A 23,308-nucleotide genomic window follows, 5' to 3' on the forward strand; every position below is an offset into this window, starting at 1 on the left:
TCCCCCTTCTTAGAAATGTCAACACAACACTGAAGGTGACCAGTGCGAACGATGCAAAGATGGCTTTGTGGCCAATGGGACTATCGGGGGATCATTACAGTGTGTGGCATGTCCCTGCCCCCTCTCCGTGCCCTCCAACAAGTAAGCTCTTGCTAATGTTACATTCTGAGGAGCCAGCGGTTTTCTATTTTTTAAATAAGTGTAACCTTACATGGTGCTGTTCTCCTGCAGTTTTGCTATCGGATGTGTTCAAAGAGGCTTGACAACCCAGTGCCTCTGCAAACCAGGTTATGCCGGATCAAAGTGTGAGCGGTAAGTGGATGCCTATAGGCTTTTAAAATAAAATACCAGGAAGACCTAGAAAGTGTTTATTGAAGCAGCATGTCAATAGCAAAAAATGCAAAGTACAGCATGCCATACCAACCAGTTTAGCCTACTTCAGTCAGATTCTGATTGGTTGCAATCTATTCCTTCACTTTTCATGTTGCTCTTTGGTGTACTAAATGAGACCTCTTGGATTACGAAAGGCAGCTGCCCACTTTGAAGTTCAGGATGAAATATAAATTACATCTGTAATATATATATATTACAGGTTTTTCTTTGTTCCAAATGTGTTATATGGAATTGGTACAATAAATCCTGAGGTGCCTACTGATAAAACCTGCAACATTGTCATTGCTGTCTACGGTTTTCATTTCTGGCAACATTTAAAATGTCCCCAAAACAACCCTATTAGATTTTGTGTTATTATGAAACACTGGCAATTGTCACACCAACTGTTCCTCCACTGAATAATTGGAGCTCTCAATGTGCAAGGTACCACTTTAAACGTGATGTATTTCAGTACCACCAATTCATTTAGAGTCTTGCACATCATATGCCAAAGAATTCAATATAAAGAGTGTCCAGCAAAAAATCCCCATGCTTCGATAATGAAAGATACTTCTTGGATTTCTGATGTACAGGGTTGCTGATAAAGAAATAGTTGTGGACAATCTATTGGGACCAAAATTTTCTAGGCATTTGATCCGTCACAGAGGCAACTGTAGCCTTGATACCAAAGTTAAACATTAAAAGGCTTTCTCTGCAACTCTGGGTCATATGACACAGAGCCGCATGGGAGTGAACTCTGCCCTGGCCAGTAGATGACTTGCTTAATAAGCACTGACAACTGAGAGAAATTCAGCTTTGGCCTACAGCATTATTGTCAAAGCGATAATTAAACAAAAAATCCAATGCGCCACTTCTTTCACCACCATACTGCTGCTGGCTTTGTGGGCCCCTGGTGCATTGTCTACAGTACTGCTCACCATAACATATATACTGCTTTATGTATGTTTAGCACTCATATTAACCTGAATAAGTAAAAAAAAAAAAAAAAAAAAATTTAAAAGATAGCTTGACTTTGCTAGGTTATTAAATGCAAATTCAAGATTTATTACAAGTTTTCATTGAATACTACATGTCTTTGTCTAAACAGTTATTTATATTTTGCACCCAATAGCTGTGCTCCAGGATACTACGGGAATCCTATGGTAATTGGAAGCACATGTTTGCCCTGTAATTGCAATGGAAACACAGATTCCAACATGCTCTTCAATGAGTGTGACCCATTGTTGGGCACTTGCTCTGGTTGCATGTTCAACACTGCTGGGCCTCACTGTGAAGTTTGTGCACCTGGGTTTTTTGGAGACGCCATCACCGCCAAGAACTGTACCAGTAAGTTTACAGGACAGCAATTTTTTGCCTTTAGCTTTTGCATAGTCATAGGGGCAAGTATGTTCAAATCTGAAGTTGCCCTTTGCTATTCTAACATATGCTTAATAAATGTATGCATCTGGTTCGTTTTTTAGGCTGTAGCTGCTCTACCTGTGGAACAGACACGTGTAACCCAAGAACTGGACAATGTCACTGCAAACCTGGAGTCACCGGATCTCATTGTGATAGATGTGAGGTATGTATTACACACGCAGCAGTTTTCATTCAATCTTGGAGCAGGTTAGTGTTCTTCTTAATTTAACAGTAACCTTTTTCTCATCTCTCCCAGGAGGGTTATTATGGGTACAGCAGTTGCTCTGGATGCCAGCGTTGCGTTTGTGGTTCTGGTTCTACTAGTTCAAGTTGCAATCCCCACACTGGTCAATGTCTCTGCCTTCCTGGTGTAACCGGTCCTCGCTGTGAGCAGTGTGCTCCTGGATACTGGGGGTTTGGACCAAGTGGTTGCACAAGTAAGTACTAAATTGGGGTCTCATAAACTAGCTATCCTATGTTCCCTATAAACCTCTCATATTGGAAAAGGAATGTTCTTGTATTTTCCCTTCCATTAATTTTTAGAACAGTAATAATAACCAAAAGGAGAAAAAAGAAAGGGGGGAGGGTTTGTGAAAATAAAATGTAATTTCATTACAATTGCAGTCAAGCCATAACTGTTGTGAGTTTGTACGTATAAATAATGCATAGGACAGGGGATACAGTTGCATAGTACATTGTATTAGTGGACTGAGGTGTGAACCTCCCTAATATGTCATAACATTCAAATAAGAAAAGGATAGAAATAAGGAAAAATCAAGTTTTGTACAAAGGTACAGGTAAGTAGAGAAAAGGGGCAGGGTCCAGAAGGCTGTTTGCTGGGAGGAGTGGGTGAAAGGAAGGTTGGAGGGTGGTCAAGCAGCGCTTGGGCTAAGGGGGCCCATGCTGGTGAAGGTGACTCGGTTACAACAAGAGTAATGAATAGAAAAGCTCCTTTATGTTATGAATCTCTGCCTAGCTTGTTTAAAGGGCAACTTCAAACAAAATCAAATAAACTCCAGCCAAACAATTATGTGCAGTTTTTAAATAAAAAATGCACACTTATGTCTGTGTTCCACCTATTTCTGTTGTGTTGTATGGCTTGCTAAAATAGGTGATGTCATTCTTCAGATTGTTCAGTTTTGCAGACTATGTGCCTGCTTGCTGTTCACTCACTTTACAAGCCTGATTTAAACTTTTTTCGGGTTTTTACTGGCTCAGGAAAAAAGATAGCTTTAGATGATTCAACTATGTGAATTGCACAATCATCTTTTTCTTAATTTGAAATTATACATAAACAAACTAATGAGTGCTTTAATATTTTTGCCTGACATTCTTCTTTAGTGTGCTGCCTTCTGCAGACATTGCAACTGCATTTCATGATTAAACTAATCCTGCCTTTATATGCTTCCCCAAGTATTTGGCTTGTATTGCTGTTGGCTCTTCATGGTGCTTCTAGTGGAAGAAATTTATAATATGTTACAATACAGGGTACCCATATACTTGAGGTAATCAGAGATTACCACATTTATGTGATTAAATTAAGGCACATTACTAAAGAGAGCAATTTCTTTTTTATGTTTCGATGCTGTGTCTGAATATGGCTAGAGACCTGAAAACAGATATTTATTATATATGTGTTATTACATTTTTTTACATTAATTTCATTTTATTCTACAGAGTGTCACTGTAAAGGGGGCTCATGTGACCCTCGGACTGGTGAGTGTCAGTGCAGAGATGGGCTAACAGGAAAGCAGTGTGACAAGTGTAGCCGCCAGTATGAGATTCCAGTCAGCCATGGGCCAGAGGTCCTAAAATGCGAGCGTAAGTATTTATTAGATTCCTATGTATTTGGGTTTTTTTTTAGGACAGGAATAATGTACCTTTAGCTGGACAATACAGTCAAAGTCTCCAAAGAGATCTATTGCCCAATATGTTCATTTCCTATATTTAAAAAGTACAGTGATTTACAGCATACATAGACATTTGCATTATTGCCCTTACTAGGGGTACTTTCTAGATCTAATTCCTGTGCCTCAGTCATTTATAGACAGGCACTAAGGTACACATACACAGGCACTAAGGATAATCTACAAGCGTTATCTAAATAGAGCCCTGCCAAGTTATTGGTGCAACCTTTTGTTTGTTACATAGTCCATAATGTCATTAAGCTAATTCTAGATGACATATTTGAATGCTTGAATGTCATAATCATAACCCCCACATTTATACAGTTGAACGAGTAATGATTACTACTTTTTCCAGGCTTATCGCCACTTGTAAAAGTGTTGATAGGACCCATAGACTTTTATTTCTGCCCCTGATTGGCATAAATGTAGCTGTACATTTCTCTAGTGGCCACTTACTAATACTTCATCTAAAATGTAAAAGTGGTTATTAGGGTGCAAAAACTACTGATACCCATTGTAGCCTGTGGTGTTCTCTTCTTTTATTTGGCAAACAATAACTGGTGAGCTTAAAGTGGCTAAGTGCCACTTGATTTAACTCGCATTTGCAACCTTCAATATTAAAAGTGGAGTCCTTGCCAGAAAACTTACATCATTGTCTAACCCTTGTCCTCCTGGCTGGGCTGTCTCTGGCCTACCTATTTCATGCTCCGAATCAGTTCTTTTAATTATAGTTTCCATTATCAGATGTGAGTGTTACCCAGGGCTGTCTGTTTGCACATGCAGCCTGTCTAGAAATGCCCACTCCTCTAGACTGCTGCCCACCCATTGATGTATTCCAATATTTGCATTAATGTTAGCATTGTTTTAGATATAGTAGGAAGAGGTAAATCAGTGTTTTGGCTAAGGATTAGAAGTGATGGGAAATCTCTCCAAGGAGAACACTGACAAAACTAAAACACACTTTAGTGAGAGTTAGAAGTCATCACAATGTTTTTATTGTTATCTGATACTCCTTGTCTTGGTGGGAACTACAAATCCTCGCACCCACCATTTCTTGTACAAAGGTAAGAATAGGTAGGAATAAACCTAAATATTTAATTTCAAATCCCACCTCCCGCCCTGCAATCATTACCTGTATTACATTAATTATTGTACAGTGTTTAAATAGTGTCTAATGACCTTATGCAGCATGTGACAGCTGTGTGGTGACCCTTCTGGAGGATTTACAAAGGATGGCAGATTTTTACCCCAGTGTTCGGGACCAGCTGACCAACCTGAGTCTGAGTTCTATTGCCTGGACCCGTCTGAGTGGTCTCAATGCTTCCATTGCCAACCTCACAGTAAGTAATCTCTATATGATGACTTTGATTGCATAGCTGAGTGTATTTCAGACATGATGCATAACACATATATTGTCTGTAGGATCTCTGGCTTCAATATCAGAGCTCTATCAATGGTATTAAGGATAAATCTGACGATCTGGAAGATGACAGTTTTAGTCTCACCCAAGATCTTGACACTCTGGAAGAAAAGGTGAGAATTGCTTTTTCCGCAGGAGGTTGCCTATCAATCCTCATTGTTACAAAAGTAAAGGAGGCAATTTGGCTCTTAAAGGATCTATAAAGAACTAATAATACATTTGGTTGTGGGCATTTTGAACCTAAGAAATTAGGGTATTTAAGGTCTGGAGTCAGGTCATCTGGAGTCAGGTCATCTGGAGTCAGGTCATCTTCTCTGAGCCAAAATTAGTAACAAACACATAACAATATGTGACTCTTTGTTACTTAAATGATATTAGTACAGTACAATTAACATGTACTAACTTACACATAAGGTAAAATATATCTTTTTTTCTCAACAATTAAAAATAAGTAATTCAATGTATTTTTTTAAGGTAAATTCAACCAAACAGAAAACTGCAAATGTACAACAGGCTACCAGAGACACCAATCACAAGGCCAAGGACTTAACAAAGCGGGTCCAATCTCTTTACAACGACACACTTGGTAAAACACCCTTTTCACTATTTTACAATGCACATTTTTTAACTGTTAAAATGAACCTATTTTTGGCCATTCATCTTTCCTTCGATTGGCTGAATGGAGTAGCAAGGTGTAAATAAATAGTTTAATAGTTTAATATGAGTTTAAGCAGCTGGTGGTTTGGCTGTTAAAGTGATCCTGCATGGACAAAGCAAAGGTTCACTTTAGGCTGTACAAAATGTTTTCATGGTTCCCTGCTAATGCTCCAAGCTTGCTTATGAGAATAAAATCCTTAGTCAATCTTTACTCTGTCCACTAAGACAGCCATTGCCTGTAGTTCTCCCTTATTCAAAGACGCAGACATACAATTCACCTGATGCAAGCTTGTATGTTTTTACAAAAAAACTTTCAGTTCTGCACGCTAAACCTGACCTAATACATGAAGTGGACACCTGATCAGTACACTTATAAGAGTTTCTTACCAGTCTATTCTAAACCAGTGAACATATATAAGGAGTCGCCAAGCTCTTTGCACCGTTATAGCTATAAAAGCCTCCTTCCTTGTGGTAAAGCAATGATTTAGCCACATAAATATTCATGGTCAGGTACTGATTTTAGGCAAGAAAATGTGGCTTACAATTAGCATTCCAGTTTGTTCTATAGTTTATGTATGGTTTTCAGGCCATTGGAGTTCCTTCACACTAGAATAATCAAAGCATTACTGAGCTGGATTAGAGAATAGGCACATAATCTTATAACAGAAAAGGTCCTCCCTTGGCACAAGGTCAAAGTTCATAATTGCCTAAAATGTCTTTGGGCTGTATACTGTAGTATCAACACCCTACTGAAATCACCTGAACTCAATCTTTTTGAGGAATATCTAAATAGTTTTGGCCATATGTGCTTAGGTCACACTAGTTCAAAAGTTGTGTTGAAGCTCTTAGCCTACATGGTCCTCAACTACTGTCAAACATATCCTCATTGCTACACCTTGACTGCCTAACAGGTCTGATTCATCAGCTAAACAAGATTGGTTCTTCGAACACCACCAATGTGACATCCACAGAGGAGTTTAGACAGATTGTGACTGATGTGGAGCGCATGCTAAAGGAAATGAGAGACAAGGATTTCAAGCATGCTAAGGGCTTGGCTGGAAAGGAACTTGAGGAAACTCAAAAATGTAAGTAAAATGGGCTTCTAACGTCCTGGATAGAGTATCCACTAGGTTTACAAGCCCTCAGTCACTCTTTAGATGATGGAAGTCTTAAAGCTATAAGGGCCAAAGGGTGTAAAACTTCGGTTAGGTCCTTTACTTTGGAGACAACTATTTGTAGCAATTTAAAGTCATCTCCTAAACCAGACAAATAGAAAATCCCAAGGGTAAATTTCTGCTTGCATAGGAGTCCCATTGATTCTAAATTTTCAATCCTTGTGCTTTAGTGCTAGAGCGGGTGAAAGCAGAGCTACTGAACAGTGTTAAAGCCAACCAAGACATTCTAAATGACATCAAGACACGGCTTGACATCTACAACTCTCAGGTGATGGATCTTCGGGATGCCATGAATGAGGCAGTGAATAAGACTATAGAGACAGAAAGCCTCAACAACCTTAACCACAACAGCCTGGAGGAGAACAAGGTATAACTAGGACAAAATTCTTCTGTAGATCAGATATACTACAATAACAACCTTTACATTTGTAAATGGATCATATGTTGGGTTCCATTTCAGTTTAAGAAAGGAGCCCTTTGCAGCTCAGAAATGTTGTTTTTGGTTTCTTTGCGTGAACTCAAAGCTTCTATTGGCTTTTGGAATGTTGGGGATACTGATGAATCTAACTAGGGACCTAATATTACAGCTGAAGCTAAAAGACCTAAAGACTCAGCACAAGGAGTTGGTGGCAGCCGTGAAAATGGCAGAAGATGCTCTTGTTCAGGTCTCAGACATCCTGCAGATGATGGAGAACCTAAAGGAGGTAAGCTTCAGTCTCATTTTAGCAATGGAGACTTATATGGATATGCAGGACTTGGAAACAGTCACATCTTGCCTACTGTCATTTACCAGGCTACCTATCCTTTTATTCCTTAGGAATATGAGAAGTTGGCTGCTGAGGTTGATGGAGCCCGGAGCTCAATCATGGAGAAAGCAAAAACATTCTCCCCAGCAAGCAGCAAGCTAGCCATTGTGGAGAAGGCTGAGGAGCATGCCAAAATGTTGGGACAGGTGGCCAAGAACCTTAACAAGTAGGAGACATTTTGTAGCTTGTGTTTAAGGGATTGGTTGCCAATACAAATTATTTGGCATATGCTGTCTGGTATGTGACCATAAAATGCTCTGTTGCCAGATTATTCATTTGAGCAATATTTTTCCCATAAGGATTATATGTGCATTTATTATATTGTAGGTGTGTTATGTACCTGTGTAGGCATCAAAAAGACCAGAGTTGTCAATCAAATGATACTCTAAAAGAATCCCCAGCTGCTACATTATGTACAGAAGACAGGTGAAGATGCTATACCAACACAGGCAGTAGTTAGACACTCTCAAAAGAAGAGACAGCTATGGTGTGCAGGGAGAGAAGGGTCTATGCTTCCATTTTGACTTTAGTGTGTGACAGGGTCCTATATTATAAATACTTGTATCTTCTATCACTGAACATTAGCAATGCCAAATATATTAATGTGTTTGTGTGTTTTTCTTTTTATTCTCCCTTTTTTATGTATTAGTACCACAGACAATTTTTACATTGAGTTTAGTGGACCTTAAGGCTCAAACTGGCAGTTTTTGAGAAGACTGTATAACCAAATTTACAATGCTCTCCATAGCTATCGGTAAAAGAAGTGAAACACACATCAGACAAATTACTTCATAAGGGTGTGTTTTTTTTAGTGCTATTAAAGACTCCAACCAAGACATGTTCATCCAGAAGGCTATAAATGCCTCCAATGCTTACTCCAGCATTATCAATGCCATGAAGCAAGCGGAAAAAGCTGCAAAGGATGCCAACCGTGCAGCAGGGGAGGCACTTAAGGTAAATAATCAGATGAAAGATGATTTACGATTAGTTGCTGTAGGCGACTGAACTTTACACTTTGCTTGATGCCCAAAGAATAACTTTACGTGTTTGTGTGCAGGATGTGGTGTCCCAGCAACTTGCAAAGAGAGGAAAAGAACTTAAGGAGAACAGTACAAAACTGGAAGAAACCGCCCAAACAGCAAAGAACGAATTAAATGGAGGTAACTTCACACAAAAGTTATGTACCCTATATCAGATTATAGCTGATTTGAGCAATGGTTTTGAAAAAAAAATAGTACTGCAAAGGTTTAAAAATATAACCTCTGTTCTGGTAAATGCGGCCTCTTTTAATCCACGTTTTATTCTAAATGCATTCTAGTAATGGCTGCCTTGGTACTTTTCTAATCGGTTTTCTGTAAAAAACCGTAAACTGTACCTACGTAAAGTTAACCAGTATATTTTTACTAATTATAGAAATTGTTATTTATTATTTTCTTACCTTATTCATTAAGCCCCAAAGGATTCAGGAAGACTTGGCTGCATCATGCAATAATCAGGTTTTGTAGGAAAAAAAATCACTAATATTTTTGTCAGGGACAACAACTATTCGGTGAGCAGGCTCAGGTTCTGTATTTTGTGTTGACCCTTTTTTTTTTCTCATTAGATGTCCAGAAGAAGCTGCAGGAAGTTATAAAGAAGTTGGAGGGAAGCAAAACAAAGAAGGCAAAATTAGAATCTGATCTAAGATCTGTCATGGAGAAAATCAGCATGACACAAGGTAAAAATGAATGGTTTCTATCGCAACCAAAGCCTTACAACCAAAATCAGGACAGCTCCTAAATGCAACCAGGCCATGTTCATAATTCTGTGCAAAAACAAGTATTTGTTGCTGCTTGCTCCCCCTTCTAGAATGTTTTATGTATCCAGGGTCTTTTTTTTTACAGAGACGAAACATAGGGAGATATATTTAGGAGTTGAACTGAATATTTTTATTAACATTTTGTCCAGGCATACATTTATTCTATTTTTAACATTACTAAAACTAATTTGTTCCTGAAGATTAACTGATCACTGAAACTATACTTAACTTAAAAATCAGTGCTGCACAAGAAATAGAATGGAAGCCCGTGTGTAATAGAACTGATTGCTTATAAAATCCTATCAGCATTTTTCTTTTCATGTTTATGTGGTAGGTTAGAAAGAAATAAAACAGATGCTATTTCTCCTCAAATTTCCTCTTTCAGACAGAAAATACTTCAGTAGATGAAAGTGACAAAACCATTGGCTCTTTGGCTGTTGTACCTGTACACAGTGGCAGGCAGACTCTTCCGTATTGCCACATTAGTGTGATTTGCTCTTTTTTTCTTTGGTTTGTTACAGATAACGTGTCAGATAACATAAACAGCGCTAAGGGGAAAGCTGCAGAGGCAAACAATACTGCTACTAAAGCGGAGGCTGCGCTGACCGTCCTTAAAAAGAACCTGGAGCAGTGGAAGAACAAATATGGGAATATGCGCAATGAAGATGTGAACAAGGCAGTTGAGGATGCAAAAACCTCAGGTAAGTCACAAAATTTTTAAGTATTGCAATTTAAGCCTAAAATATATCTTCACCCTTGATGCTTGGGTTAGACCTACCTTAACCCAATGAAATGAATTGTTCTGTAAGTTTATAAAACAATCAGGCATGGGCATTTATAAGAGTCGTAATCTTAATTCATAAGTACTACATTTTGGTTATGTATACTGTTGTTTATTTGTATTTATTGTTGTTAGTGCAGAATTTCAAGCCATTGTAAGCAAAAACTGTCCAAAAACAGAGCCATTTGTTTTCTTTCATCTTTCATGTCATTCTGACAGCACCTTGTTGTATTACTCACAGTCATAGTCATAGTATATGAGTTTAGGGACAGGATAGGACAACCTTACATCCTAACATCAATTTAATAATTTAATTAATTTGAAAAGCAGACATTACAAATATTACAGACTTCCGGTGGTTTCTGTTATTAACCAAAAGTCCTGTTAGTGACAAGAGCATAAGGAAAGATTTTCATGCTATGAACACTATTTTAAAATGACAATTAAAGCTTGTTTGTTCTGAGAATAATTTCGCCTGTTGATCAGATGTGTTAAAATGTTATTCAGCTATATATTTAGAAAGAGACTAACACAGGTTCCTGTCCCAATGCTTAGTGTCGAGCCTGGAGAACACTATCCCACTACTTCTGGATAAACTCAACAAGCTAGAGAGTCGCCAAAGACAAAATGGCAGCATTTCAGACAGTATTCAGCGAATCCGCCAGCTGATCTCTCAGGCAAGAGATGCTGCAAGCAAGGTAAGTGGAATAAACATGTAGGATGCAATTACTGACCTATCATTCCAAACAACTGCTAGTGTTCTGGATATCTGAAGTCTTAAACCTTGTACAGGCACTAAATTTTGATTGTGTGAGGCATATAGCCTTCGGACAGTTATCAACTGACATTAATAAGCACTCCGATTTAGCTAGATACAGTAAAGGTCAGGGGCTTCCGCTGTTGTTTCTAATGGGAGGGATGCAGGGGGAATGCCTACTGCTCAACATACCTTTTTCCCCCTGGGCATCATTTGTTCTACTATTGCTTGAAATAATCTCTTAACTTGTTTCTAAACTCTGCATGTCTGTTTGGGGCTGTAGACTTAAAACTTAAACCACCTACCACAACACAGATTGGATTATGTGCTTACATGCAGGATATTTTGTGTGTTTAACATACTGAAAATGTAAATATATCAGCACAGGGGTCAGCAATATTGGTATGTTACACAAAGCCTCCAATTTCTGTTTTAGAATATCCTCCAACTTCCTATTAAAAGAACATATAGGGCGATGACTAACTCCTTTGATATTCTTTCTCTCGACATCTACAGCAACACTTCAAAATCCTGATAACTAACTCCAACTATTTCTTTTCTGTCCCCGTGATGTGCATCTTCTGTAGGTTAAAGTTCCCGTGAAGTTTAATGGCAGCTCTGGAGTCCAGCTTCGTACTCCCAGCAACCTGCATGAGTTGTCTGCCTACACTTCTCTGAAGTTACACATACAGAACCCAACACCGCAGAGCAAGAAGAAGCGTCAAGCCGAAGGTGAACAGTCGCGTTTTGTTATGTTCCTCGGGCATGAAGATGTAAGTATGACGCTGTCAGTCCTTTAATAGAAAGTTTTATGAAATTATGTTTTTTTTATCTATTGCCGCCATGTAACATAAACACATTATCACTTTAGAAAACCTGCTGCCCCTACTGTGAACACATAATTGGTTTATGGTGCCTTCATGCCCCTAGCTGCCATTTCTAGTTGAATGTGAAGATTAGTTTCTTTCCATAGTCTCTACCGCTCTACAGTCCCTTATTGCTAAGCTTGTCTGACTCCAAGCATATAAAAACAGAAATTAATGCATCAGTAAAATTGTTTATATTTCATAATTCAAGCTGTGTTAGTATTTGAATATGATTTTCTTATAGGCGTCTTGCTGTCCCTGTACGGCATAGCCTAAACTCAGTGGGCCTCATTTATTAAAGCTCTCCAAGGCTGGAGAGGATACTCTTTCATCAGTGTTTCCAGCAAACCTGAAATGGATCTGGTTTAGGAATCAAAATATTTACTACCAGATAGCAAACGACTTTGAAAAAATCCATTCCAGGTTTGCTAGATCACCCAGCTTTACTGATGGAAGTGTATCCTCTCAAACCTTGGAGGGCTTTAATTAATCAGGCCCAGTGAAGAAGAAGCAGCATAATGAGTCAATATGTTGTGCTGCAGTGCAAGGAGAATGTTAAAAGAAGGAGAGAGCTGAGTGGATAGGGAAACAAGTTTATCTGGCTGCTGCTCATTCTTTTCTCTGCCAAGTCAGGGAAAAGACTTATAAGTGGTACTGAACTGCAGCAGAAAAATTCTGGTCTTCTGCTCTGCTAGACAGGGCTCTGCTGTGTAAAAGAATTGTGTAAATCTCAAAACCGAATGTACTGAAATAAAAATGGTATAGGTAAAAGCTGTTTGCCCGGTGTGTGATTTAACTCCCATAATGCTGTAAAATTTTTCTTTGCTTATTACCATCTCTGCTTTGTTATTGGCAATATGTATCATAAGGCATAGCCAAAGGCACAATGTCTAAGGGTGTCAGGCACTAAAGAGTTGCTATTTTGCTTATTATTCACTGTCATAAAAAACTATTAACTAGTTAAAATAAATTCTGCAACGTATTATCTAGACTGGACTTTACAGCAAATAAGTAATAAGCATCAGTTGATGGATTAGACAAGATGGCAACGTTTCCAGTCAGAAACCCAAGAATGGAACGTTTAATAGGCTATGTGTGTCAGTGAACCTTCCCTCTTTTTGATGCAACAGTATATGAAAATTATAGATATAAAACAGAATAAAAGCCATGAAATGAGGATTTTTTAAAATGGGTATTATATGATATTCTTGTTTTACAGGGTCAGGGAGATTATTTTGGACTTATCCTGAAGGGCAACAGACTGCAGTGTATCTACCGCCTGGGCGACCAGGAGCCGACGGTCCTGTCAGCTAATGAGGACATCAAAGAGCAGTTTGTCACCGTTGTCATAGAAAGGTGAGCAGTTTATTTCCTGCTGTAATGGTGGCTATGGGAATCATGTTTATTGCTCTGTGTTCTATGTTGTCTTTACAGGTTTACTGGAAAGAAGGTGTAGACCCCTCTTATAAGGCAGCCCCTTTGAGTAGATAGTGAGTGCACTGATAACTCATCAGCTGTCATTACCTTAGTATATATCACACTGGTATTTTCAGGAATGTGCACAAAATGTGCAAATTACCACTGCAATAACCCCCACCCTGCAAATATTAACAGCTGAAAAATGAATACTTCTCATGAAATGACTGAATGGCAATTTGTGTTTTTCTTCCAGCAATCTGTGGAATGCATAAAGTAGAACTGTTTAAAACTTGAGCTGAAATCTCTGAACTTTTGTCAGTTTTTACCCTTTCCCACTCTATCCAAAGTGCACTCTATCTGAAGTTGCAGCTGTATTTTCACTTCAATTCAAGGCAAGAAGTCCTTCATAAAACCGTTCAGGGTAGTTGGGTAATGAACACCTAAAGTTTGACAGAGCAGTTTAGCTAGATCGACTAAATCAAAATAGTTTTCTGTGATGTGTGAAAGTTGATATTCTGTTGGGTATTTCGCTTTTGTCTTGTCCTGACTTTGTTATGGAAAGCAGCCCGAGCCACTGTCTCTATCTGATCCCTCCCTGGCAGGATCCTGCAGTACGGCCAGATGTCTATCTTCGTCACTAAGGACAGCCTGCATGAGATCAAAGGAGACAGCAAAGCAAATGGAGAACAGGGGCTGCTGAACCTGGACCCCAAAAAAGTGGTATTCTACGTAGGCGGCTACCCAGCAAGCTTTAAGGTACATGTACTAACTGGTACAGATCTACTGGTCCACTATTCCCTTGCAACTGTCTTATTCTCATTCCCAGAATTAATTCTCCTTTTACATTTCAGCTGTTAGACATTTTCTCATTTTGATGTTTCTTGTGACATCTTTTCCTCTCTTATTTCTTCTTTTTCTCTGCTTGCATTGTAAATGAGAGCAAATACATACAATAACCCTGAATCATTAGCTCCAGCAAGTACTCCATGCAAAGATAAAGTAAATTCTTAACTTTGTTGTGTTATTTATGCAGGTTTGGACTTCAGTTAGTGTATATATATGAAGTGATTTTTGCCTCCATTGTAATACAATACTTGATGCCTGAACAACAAAATAAAGTGTGATTAACTCTTGGCAGATTTTGCTTCTGGGCTTTGCCAATGTCAATACAACAATGTTGTAATCTAATTGCAGCCTCCTGCCTCGCTGGATTATCCAAACTTCAAAGGCTGTATTGAAATGGATACTCTCAATGAGAAGCCAATCAGCCTGTATGACTTTGAGAGAACCTTCCAGCTGGACACAACGAAGGATAAACCATGTGCCAGGTATGTATCTGCACATATCTGTTCTATACCTCCAGCTCTACCTACAAACACAACTAAATACAGAAACCATTGTTCACATTTAAAATTATTTATCACCTCGGGCTACAATGTGAACCCTCAATCCAAAGGTCTGATATTTTCCAAAAGAGCTCTTGTTCTAATTACGAACTGTTTTGATATTAAAGGGTATAAAGCAAGGAAAACATGGCAGGGTTATTTTGCTTCAATTTCAGAACAACATAGAATAACACAGGGAACACACAACTTGACACAACTTTGACACAGGGTGAAGCATGAATGCATATTAAAATTGAAGCAACTGTATGGAGACTGCTTATTTGCTTTCAATGAAAAGCTATGTGAGTGCGTTCAGGGGCTTCAAAGACACACTTTTAAAGTGGGTATTATAAGCCAGTTGAGACTAGGCCTTACTTTATGAATCCATTGGATATAACAAATTTAATCAAGTTCTAAAACCCGGATCAATGTTTTTTTAATGCCTCTGGAAGGATTATGCATTTTTAAAAAGGGGCCTTTTATGACTACAAGCTTTTTGCTAGGTAAACTAAGTTGTGACCCTAATATGAGGCATGCAGACCTCATTAAAAGCTCCAGATCTTATACTTTTAAAACAGAATTGAAATGTCAATTATTTTTTGAACAAATGTGCTCTTACTATTAGTGTATAAGTTATTGATTGTAAACCTCCTAATCTAATATATATTTAGAAGTACATCAGAGGAGGCACGGTAAATGGTAATGTGCCAAAAGTATTTTCTTGTCACCCAAACAGCTATTTACACAGTGGTCTCATCTCACAACCTTGCTCACACTGCTCTCCCCTTGTGTCACCACATGTGCATGTAGCAAAGCCTGATGGGATGTTAGTGTTGCCTCTTCCTCTCTAAGTGCTGCTTTGCAGATGATGATAGGAGGCTAATATAAAGTCGCATGGCAGTAATTGTGCTAATTTTATGTTAAATTATATTTGGGATATGTGACTAGCCAGCACTGCTACATCCTGTCACATCAATTCTTTTGTTAGTTATTAGGATTGCCAATGTTCCTCTAAAAGGAATTTTACAGTATCACTGTCCCTGTTTTGTTTTACTAGGTCTAAATCCACTGGAGACCCCTGGGTCACTGATGGCTCCTACTTTGATGGAACTGGCTATGCTCAAGTCAGGCTGGAGAACCTTTCAGGAGTGTCAAAGAGATTTGAGCTGGATGTCCGCCTGGTTTCTTACAATGGCATTATCTTCTTTCTTGATGCCGATGTAAGTAAATTTTTTTTTTGGAATGAATAGAGACTGAATGTACTGGTAAGGGCACAAACTTTTTGAGAGTTATTGCATTCCGGGTACATAGCAGAGCTTTTCATTTTGATGTTTTAATTTCGGTCTTTGCCCATATTTTTCTATTTTGCTCTTGTGGACAGCGAATGAGGGGAAATCTTTTCACAATAAACTCCTGATCAAGGTGTTTTTTTTAAAGGATATGCCCTTGTTGAGGAGATGTCTCTTCACTTTCTGTCAATTACTTTCCTTCCACTTGTTAAACAGGAAGTGAGTGTGGGAATATTGCTCACATGAAGGATGGGACATTAGGGCACAAAGTTTACACATGTCCTAAGCATTCCTTAGTCTGTTAGCTGAGATTGAGGTTTAAATGTGGACTACAAAATGACCGAGACAAAAGCTGCCAATGTGTTGCTCCAGAGAGAAGCTCAATGGCTTACAACTAGGGACATTATCCATTGTCAAACAACAGGAGCAGAAGAGAAACTAAGCAACTTGTTTATCAGCATTATAAAACAATGCAAAATATATTGCATTGCACTTCCATGTTGGTTGCTTTTTGAGTTTGGTTTAGTAAAAAAGAAAATGGGACAATGCCATGTGAGTTAAGTAATTTTTCTCCACTGAGCATTTGAAAGACTAAAATGCATTATTCATGTCACTAGTTATTTGCAATAAAAATTTTGATAGGCCTATTTTAGGGTTGGGCAGTGGTATGTTCACAATCAGGTCCCTTTGAATATGAATGTATTTGATGGTTGAAAGGAATAAAGCTAGATATACATCAGTCAACTCAAACTTTATTTTTTCCCATTTTAAACAACTTTTTAAAAATGAAGTTGTTTTAAATTCTGCTATATATAATAATTGCTTTTTTACACCCAATTTTTAAATAAGGAATGAATGTAATACATTCTTTAAAGCAAAATCCTGTGTATGGCCAGCCATACTGGCTCTGGAATACAGGCTGTAGATATTCTCTTTTGACTTTCTTTGGACCAATTTTTATGCTGTTTTTGATTTCTTTAGGACCAATTTTTATGCCTCGCAGCTCAGGAAGGGAAACTGACTCTTTTTTACAACGTTGGAAGTGGCACAGAGAAGGCAAAGCCAATGGAATCCACCCAGTTGTTTGTCAGCAGTTCCAGCACTAAAGCGGTAAAAAGTTCATCTAAAATGATCTGAAAAAAATTGCAGAGATGTTTATTGATTGTAAATCTGTTGATGTATCTGCTAATACCATGGTGGGGCTTCTCTTACACAGATTCAAGTTATCTTGGCCTTTAAGAAAAAAATCTTTGTACGTTTGGAGAGAACAACTGTTTACACAGTAGAATATGATGGAGGAAATTTGGAAACCTCCCAATACTTTTACCTTGGAGGTCTTCCACAAGAGAAGATTCCAGAGAGGTAAGTGTGAACCCCAGCCTAAAAGTTTTTCTGCCCGTTGGAAGAACCTAGAAAGGTAGCAAACAGGCCTAAAGTGTTTTAGTCATTTTTACTGTAATAGTGACATAAAACCCAGCTCCAAACAATCATTACTTTAGCTCTGGATAATATGTGAAAAGGGTTAGGTTTTTGTTGGTTTGCTTATTATTATTATATTCTGTCCTGACCTTTTTATTTCAGAAAGGGTTGGGATGGAAATAGTATCCTTTTGATGTGCAAGACTGTTTATGTAGTTTATAGGAATAAAAGATTGTTATAAATGCAAAATGACATTGTAGCCCCAGGTACTGGATCTTTTAATAAATACTTGTCCAGATAAGATGTGCAAGTGTCTGGGGGGTTTCAATGTCACAAGTATTGTTTTGTTATGAGATGTGCAACCTCTCAGTTTTGTTGGCTTGGCGTTTCTTAGAAGCACCATAAAGATTCTTGTGATGATTTCTCCACTCTAAATCCACAATACCGCTCAGACACACCCAGACATAGTTTATTTCTTAAATTGTGCTATGAAAGACCTTGTCAGACATCTGTGCTTCTCATATCAGCCAGATATTACTTAAGTTCTCCCATACAACTCCCAGAGATCAGATTTATTGCCTTAGGCATCAATGTTTGTCTGAAATAACTCTTTAGAGTCATAATAAAGAGGCCCTGTGGTAAAGTCTGAATCATTTATATCACACTGGCCAACTTATGTCAATTGATTGCCACACTACATGGTGCAGTGCTTCAATTTCATGACCTTAAAAGTGTTTTCGTTAGAGTGTTTTTAGCTCCCCATGCTCACTTGTCATCTATGTGTCATCTATGTGTCATCTATCTTGACAATGTAATCTTGACATTGTGGCAACACACCATTAGATGGTCAGTGCCACTAGCAGCAGACTACTCGTCTGGTAGTATAGCTTGTGACAACATGTCTTTTCCAAACAGCAGCTCATAGCCAGAGAGGAGCAGGTCAGCTAAGAGTCCATATCACAGCATTAGACCGGGGGGTAGTTATTAGAGCTTATTTAAAACAAAGAAAATTGGCTAATTCATCAGGACAGTTCTGAGAATTTCTGAGCATGGAGGGTTAGCACAGCAACATCCTACTGTAGATTCCTAAATGGCTTTATGCTCTGCGCAAGTATCTAATGAATTGTATCTTGTTATTTTCTGCCAGCCTCAAGGAGATTTTCCCTACCGGAGGATCTATCAGAGGTTGTATGAAGGGGCTCAAAGCATTAGGCAGATACGTGGACTTGAAGCGTATGAATACAACTGGTGTCAGTTATGGATGCACCACAGATTTGCTGGTAAGTTACATGACAGTTGCTTATTTCATGAACGTGCAATGATACCATCCCTGGTATAGGGACAAATTAGCTGTCATTGTTTATTTGTAAATTATAATGGACTGAATTCTGGTTGCTATGACTTGTAATACTTTACCTCTCATTATGCTCTGAGCTGTATAACAATGGAAGTAGTGGCATCAGATGACTAGCTGCCAGCTCATACATCTTTTGTTCACCGTCTTTTTTTTTAACTTCAGATTGCCAGGTCAGTACAATTCCATGGACATGGCTTCCTCAATGTGAACCTGAAGAACGTTCCAAGTTTCCAGGATGACTTTGCCGCAGGTTTTGGATTCCAGACCAACCAACGCAACGGACTGATGTATCACCAGTCTAGTGAGGTATATACATAATGATACAACCTGCCTAACTTTCAGTGTACTGAGGTTATTCAAGCAGAAGGCAACTTCAGATCAACATCTGAAAAAAAAAATATACCAGAACCCTTCTCCCTGCAGAAAGAGTTGTAATGTAATATATATAGTCTTGTATGATATGCCCATCAAGCCTGCCCACTCCATTGTTATTCAAACTAATCTCCTGACAACATTGTAAGACTGATTTCAGCTTTCATATACTCCATTTAAATTTGCAATTGTTACTATGATGAAAACCAACACAAGACCATCAAGTTTCACCTTTACGGAACATCAGCAGTTATGAAACGTTCGTTCACTTTCCTGTCGTGCACATAGTTCCTCTATCGCTCAAACGATCGTATCTATTGTGTGTACAATATCTACGAATGATCGTGTCGTTATCTGTATGTGCAGGATCGGTGCTGTACGATCGTTCGTAGATATCGTGCAGGATCGTTCGTCGTTGGTTTTCCAACGATAATAATTGGAAGTGTGTATGTAGCTTTAGGCATCAATGTTTGTCTGAAATAACTCTTTAGAGTCATAATAAAGAGGCCCTGTGGTAAAGTCTGAATCATTTATATCACACTGGCCAACTTATGTCAATTGATTGCCACACTACATGGTGCAGTGCTTCAATTTCATGACCTTAAAAGTGTTTTCGTTAGAGTGTTTTTAGCTCCCCATGCTCACTTGTCATCTATGTGTCATCTATGTGTCATCTATCTTGACAGTGTAATCTTGACATTGTGGCAACACACCATTAGATGGTCAGTGCCACTAGCAGCAGACTACTCGTCTGGTAGTATCGCTTGTGACAACATGTCTTTTCCAAACAGCAGCTCATAGCCAGAGAGGAGCAGGTCAGCTAAGAGTCCATATCACAGCATTAGACCGGGGGGTAGTTATTAGAGCTTATTTAAAACAAAGAAAATTGGCTAATTCATCAGGACAGTTCTGAGAATTTCTGAGCATGGAGGGTTAGCACAGCAACATCCTACTGTAGATTCCTAAATGGCTTTATGCTCTGCGCAAGTATCTAATGAATTGTATCTTGTTATTTTCTGCCAGCCTCAAGGAGATTTTCCCTACCGGAGGATCTATCAGAGGTTGTATGAAGGGGCTCAAAGCATTAGGCAGATACGTGGACTTGAAGCGTATGAATACAACTGGTGTCAGTTATGGATGCACCACAGATTTGCTGGTAAGTTACATGACAGTTGCTTATTTCATGAACGTGCAATGATACCATCCCTGGTATAGGGACAAATTAGCTGTCATTGTTTATTTGTAAATTATAATGGACTGAATTCTGGTTGCTATGACTTGTAATACTTTACCTCTCATTATGCTCTGAGCTGTATAACAATGGAAGTAGTGGCATCAGATGACTAGCTGCCAGCTCATACATCTTTTGTTCACCGTCTTTTTTTTTAACTTCAGATTGCCAGGTCAGTACAATTCCATGGACATGGCTTCCTCAATGTGAACCTGAAGAACGTTCCAAGTTTCCAGGATGACTTTGCCGCAGGTTTTGGATTCCAGACCAACCAACGCAACGGACTGATGTATCACCAGTCTAGTGAGGTATATACATAATGATACAACCTGCCTAACTTTCAGTGTACTGAGGTTATTCAAGCAGAAGGCAACTTCAGATCAACATCTGAAAAAAAAATATACCAGAACCCTTCTCCCTGCAGAAAGAGTTGTAATGTAATATATATAGTCTTGTATGATATGCCCATCAAGCCTGCCCACTGCATTGTTATTCAAACTAATCTCCTGACAACATTGTAAGACTGATTTCAGCTTTCATATACTCCATTTAAATTTGCAATTGTTACTATGATGAAAACCAACACAAGACCATCAAGTTTCACCTTTACGGAACATCAGCAGTTATGAAACCCATAGAAACACCCCAAACTCATAATTGGTCGACTGTGGCAGATACAAAATTGGATTGCCCAGTTTACTTTTGGGTTATTAATTTTGCTTAATGTTGACTGATGTTTGATGTGGTGGTGAATTCTGCTTAAGCTCTCTTTCTGTAAGGATCCCCCCTTAGACAAAAGGGTTTAAATATATTTTCCTAAAGTAAACAGCTAATATCCACTTGTCTGTTGTATATCCATAAGTTACACAATTTGATATAGGCTATTGTTTTAACCTTTTTTTCTTTTTTGCAGGAGGGATCCTGTCAGGTGTCTGTAAAGGATGGACATCTATCTGTGAGACTCCTCGCTACAGAACTCACCTCCAGATCACTATATTCAGATGGAGCAGGACACTATTTGTCTCTTTATAGCAATAAAAAAGAGTAAGTTTTCAATGGGGTCTTTTCTGATCTGAGACTTTAGCTGTACACAGCATTGCCACATAATTTGGCTGGTTTATTACAAGAGGTCGCCAATGAGGAGGACCCCTAATATATGACTGTATTTTCAGAAATTCTCTTAAGGGATCGACCCCGGGAAGACCCATCAGATTATTACATCTGCCCCTTTGTTACAAGGTTTTAGGAGTTGGTATATGTTGGTGTATGGATGAGCATGCCATTAGGTTTGATTAACTATTGGCTATCTGTGCAGGGTACGGCTTTATGTGGATGACCAACTACAAGGAAGCCGGCAATTATCAGACGGCAGCAGGAGGCGGCGGCAAGATGCATCGGGTAGCAGCCTGCTCATCGGTGGCGCTCCTGATAGCGGTGTACCTGGCAACCTCAGTGGTTGCATCAGTAACGTTTTTGTGAAAAGGTAAGACCTGACCATAATATTTTTTAATTATGTTTATTACACCCTTGTGATTTATTATACCCTGCCATTCTTCCCCAATATTTCACTTATCAAAAGTCTCTTCCTGATTTAACATTCTGATTTGTACGTACGTTTTGATTCTAGCATTACTGGACCCCAGATGGTGTTAGATCTGCAGCAAAATCTTGTTAGCCTCAATGTGACTATGAGCTGCCAGGAGATGACAGAGGAACGGCCACAAGAGATTCGAGCCTTGCTGAAAAAGGATAAACTGAAAATGAAGGTAATGGGTCCCCAAAGACCATGACAACAGTTTATATTCATAATTCTACAATTTAATTTAGGTAAAATGCTGACTTGCTGTCTATGTTAACAGGCTCGGCACAGGAAGCTGGCTTTAATGAACCACCGAAATCAGCTCAATTCATCGTGCTTGCATCCCAGTGCAGTTAAAGGGGCATTCCAGTTTGGAGGTTCTTCTTCCAGCCATCTCGAATTCACAGATCTTCCTGACTTTCACCAAGAAAGGTGAATATTTACCAAATATTTGGGAAAATCAGGGGAAGCACAGAATAATTAGGAGAATATCATGTAGAAAGCTGTGTTGTTGAAGTGGAAATTTTAAGTTTTGTGAAGGTACAGAATATAATCTGCACATTTATACAGCTATCATGCTGCACATTATAGATTAACATAGATAATAGATATAAAAAAAAAGATAGATTTTTGGTTTCCGCTGACTTATTACTCACAAAAAGTGTGTAACCCAGCCAATTTTCAGACCGAAACTGCTACTGAGCAGTCAAATCAAACCATTTGTTCAGTGATAATTACTCTCCAAGGACTCCTTCTTGTGTAAAATATTCTTTTATATTTTTCTCCACAGGTTCCACATTTCAATGGACGTTCGGCTAAATGCCTCCAGTGGGCTTCTCTTTTATGTTGCCAATGAACAAGGAACCTCTTCTATGTCACTCCACGTCCTAAATGCCAGGTTTGTGCTCCTGATGAACATTAATGGAAGAACTCATCGATTGAGGAGTAAAGACAAGTACACAGATGGACACTGGCACACGGTATGAGGAGTCTCATTTGTGCAGTTATAAGAATCTTTCATTAATTCTTTAATATGCAACCTTTTTCCAGCCAGCAAGTGGAGCTCCTTCCATAAGCCATATCCATTTTGTTTCAGGTGGCATTCAATATAGTTTCAGACACATGGGTTTATGGTATTCAATCCCACCCCCATTTGTACATTCTTCCTATTCATTTTAATTCAGTCCACCTATCCTTTCTATGCACAATCTAAATTACTTCCACCTATAGTTTGATTCCCCATTCTGCACCCTTTCTGCTAAGAGCAGTATGGCTTGGTGCAAGTTAGATCTGTTTAAT

At 38.7% G+C, this 23,308-nt stretch overlaps 1 protein-coding gene across 1 annotated transcript in view; it reads left to right on the forward strand.

Annotated features, from left to right (window-relative positions):
• LAMA5 (laminin subunit alpha 5) overlaps positions 1 to 23,308 on the forward strand; it is a 97,004-nt gene that overhangs the window by 63,186 nt on the left and 10,510 nt on the right. The window contains exons 43-74 of the mRNA XM_072414450.1: positions 14 to 141; positions 232 to 312; positions 1,505 to 1,719; positions 1,854 to 1,954; positions 2,048 to 2,228; positions 3,469 to 3,612; positions 4,887 to 5,038; positions 5,121 to 5,231; positions 5,593 to 5,704; positions 6,687 to 6,860; positions 7,121 to 7,317; positions 7,538 to 7,654; positions 7,768 to 7,922; positions 8,569 to 8,710; positions 8,814 to 8,916; positions 9,360 to 9,473; positions 10,076 to 10,255; positions 10,891 to 11,033; positions 11,680 to 11,865; positions 13,178 to 13,314; positions 13,980 to 14,133; positions 14,572 to 14,705; positions 15,820 to 15,982; positions 17,033 to 17,161; positions 17,268 to 17,413; positions 18,618 to 18,750; positions 18,990 to 19,133; positions 21,344 to 21,474; positions 21,746 to 21,913; positions 22,058 to 22,196; positions 22,290 to 22,441; positions 22,800 to 22,989. Of these exons, the coding sequence (XP_072270551.1) occupies positions 14 to 141; positions 232 to 312; positions 1,505 to 1,719; positions 1,854 to 1,954; positions 2,048 to 2,228; positions 3,469 to 3,612; positions 4,887 to 5,038; positions 5,121 to 5,231; positions 5,593 to 5,704; positions 6,687 to 6,860; positions 7,121 to 7,317; positions 7,538 to 7,654; positions 7,768 to 7,922; positions 8,569 to 8,710; positions 8,814 to 8,916; positions 9,360 to 9,473; positions 10,076 to 10,255; positions 10,891 to 11,033; positions 11,680 to 11,865; positions 13,178 to 13,314; positions 13,980 to 14,133; positions 14,572 to 14,705; positions 15,820 to 15,982; positions 17,033 to 17,161; positions 17,268 to 17,413; positions 18,618 to 18,750; positions 18,990 to 19,133; positions 21,344 to 21,474; positions 21,746 to 21,913; positions 22,058 to 22,196; positions 22,290 to 22,441; positions 22,800 to 22,989 (4,656 nt within the window). The remainder of the gene's footprint in view (positions 1 to 13; positions 142 to 231; positions 313 to 1,504; positions 1,720 to 1,853; positions 1,955 to 2,047; positions 2,229 to 3,468; positions 3,613 to 4,886; positions 5,039 to 5,120; positions 5,232 to 5,592; positions 5,705 to 6,686; positions 6,861 to 7,120; positions 7,318 to 7,537; positions 7,655 to 7,767; positions 7,923 to 8,568; positions 8,711 to 8,813; positions 8,917 to 9,359; positions 9,474 to 10,075; positions 10,256 to 10,890; positions 11,034 to 11,679; positions 11,866 to 13,177; positions 13,315 to 13,979; positions 14,134 to 14,571; positions 14,706 to 15,819; positions 15,983 to 17,032; positions 17,162 to 17,267; positions 17,414 to 18,617; positions 18,751 to 18,989; positions 19,134 to 21,343; positions 21,475 to 21,745; positions 21,914 to 22,057; positions 22,197 to 22,289; positions 22,442 to 22,799; positions 22,990 to 23,308) is intronic.

The sequence above is a fragment of the Pyxicephalus adspersus genome, chromosome 6 (genome assembly GCF_032062135.1).
Source record: "Pyxicephalus adspersus chromosome 6, UCB_Pads_2.0, whole genome shotgun sequence".
Classification (NCBI taxonomy): Eukaryota; Metazoa; Chordata; class Amphibia; order Anura; family Pyxicephalidae; genus Pyxicephalus; species Pyxicephalus adspersus.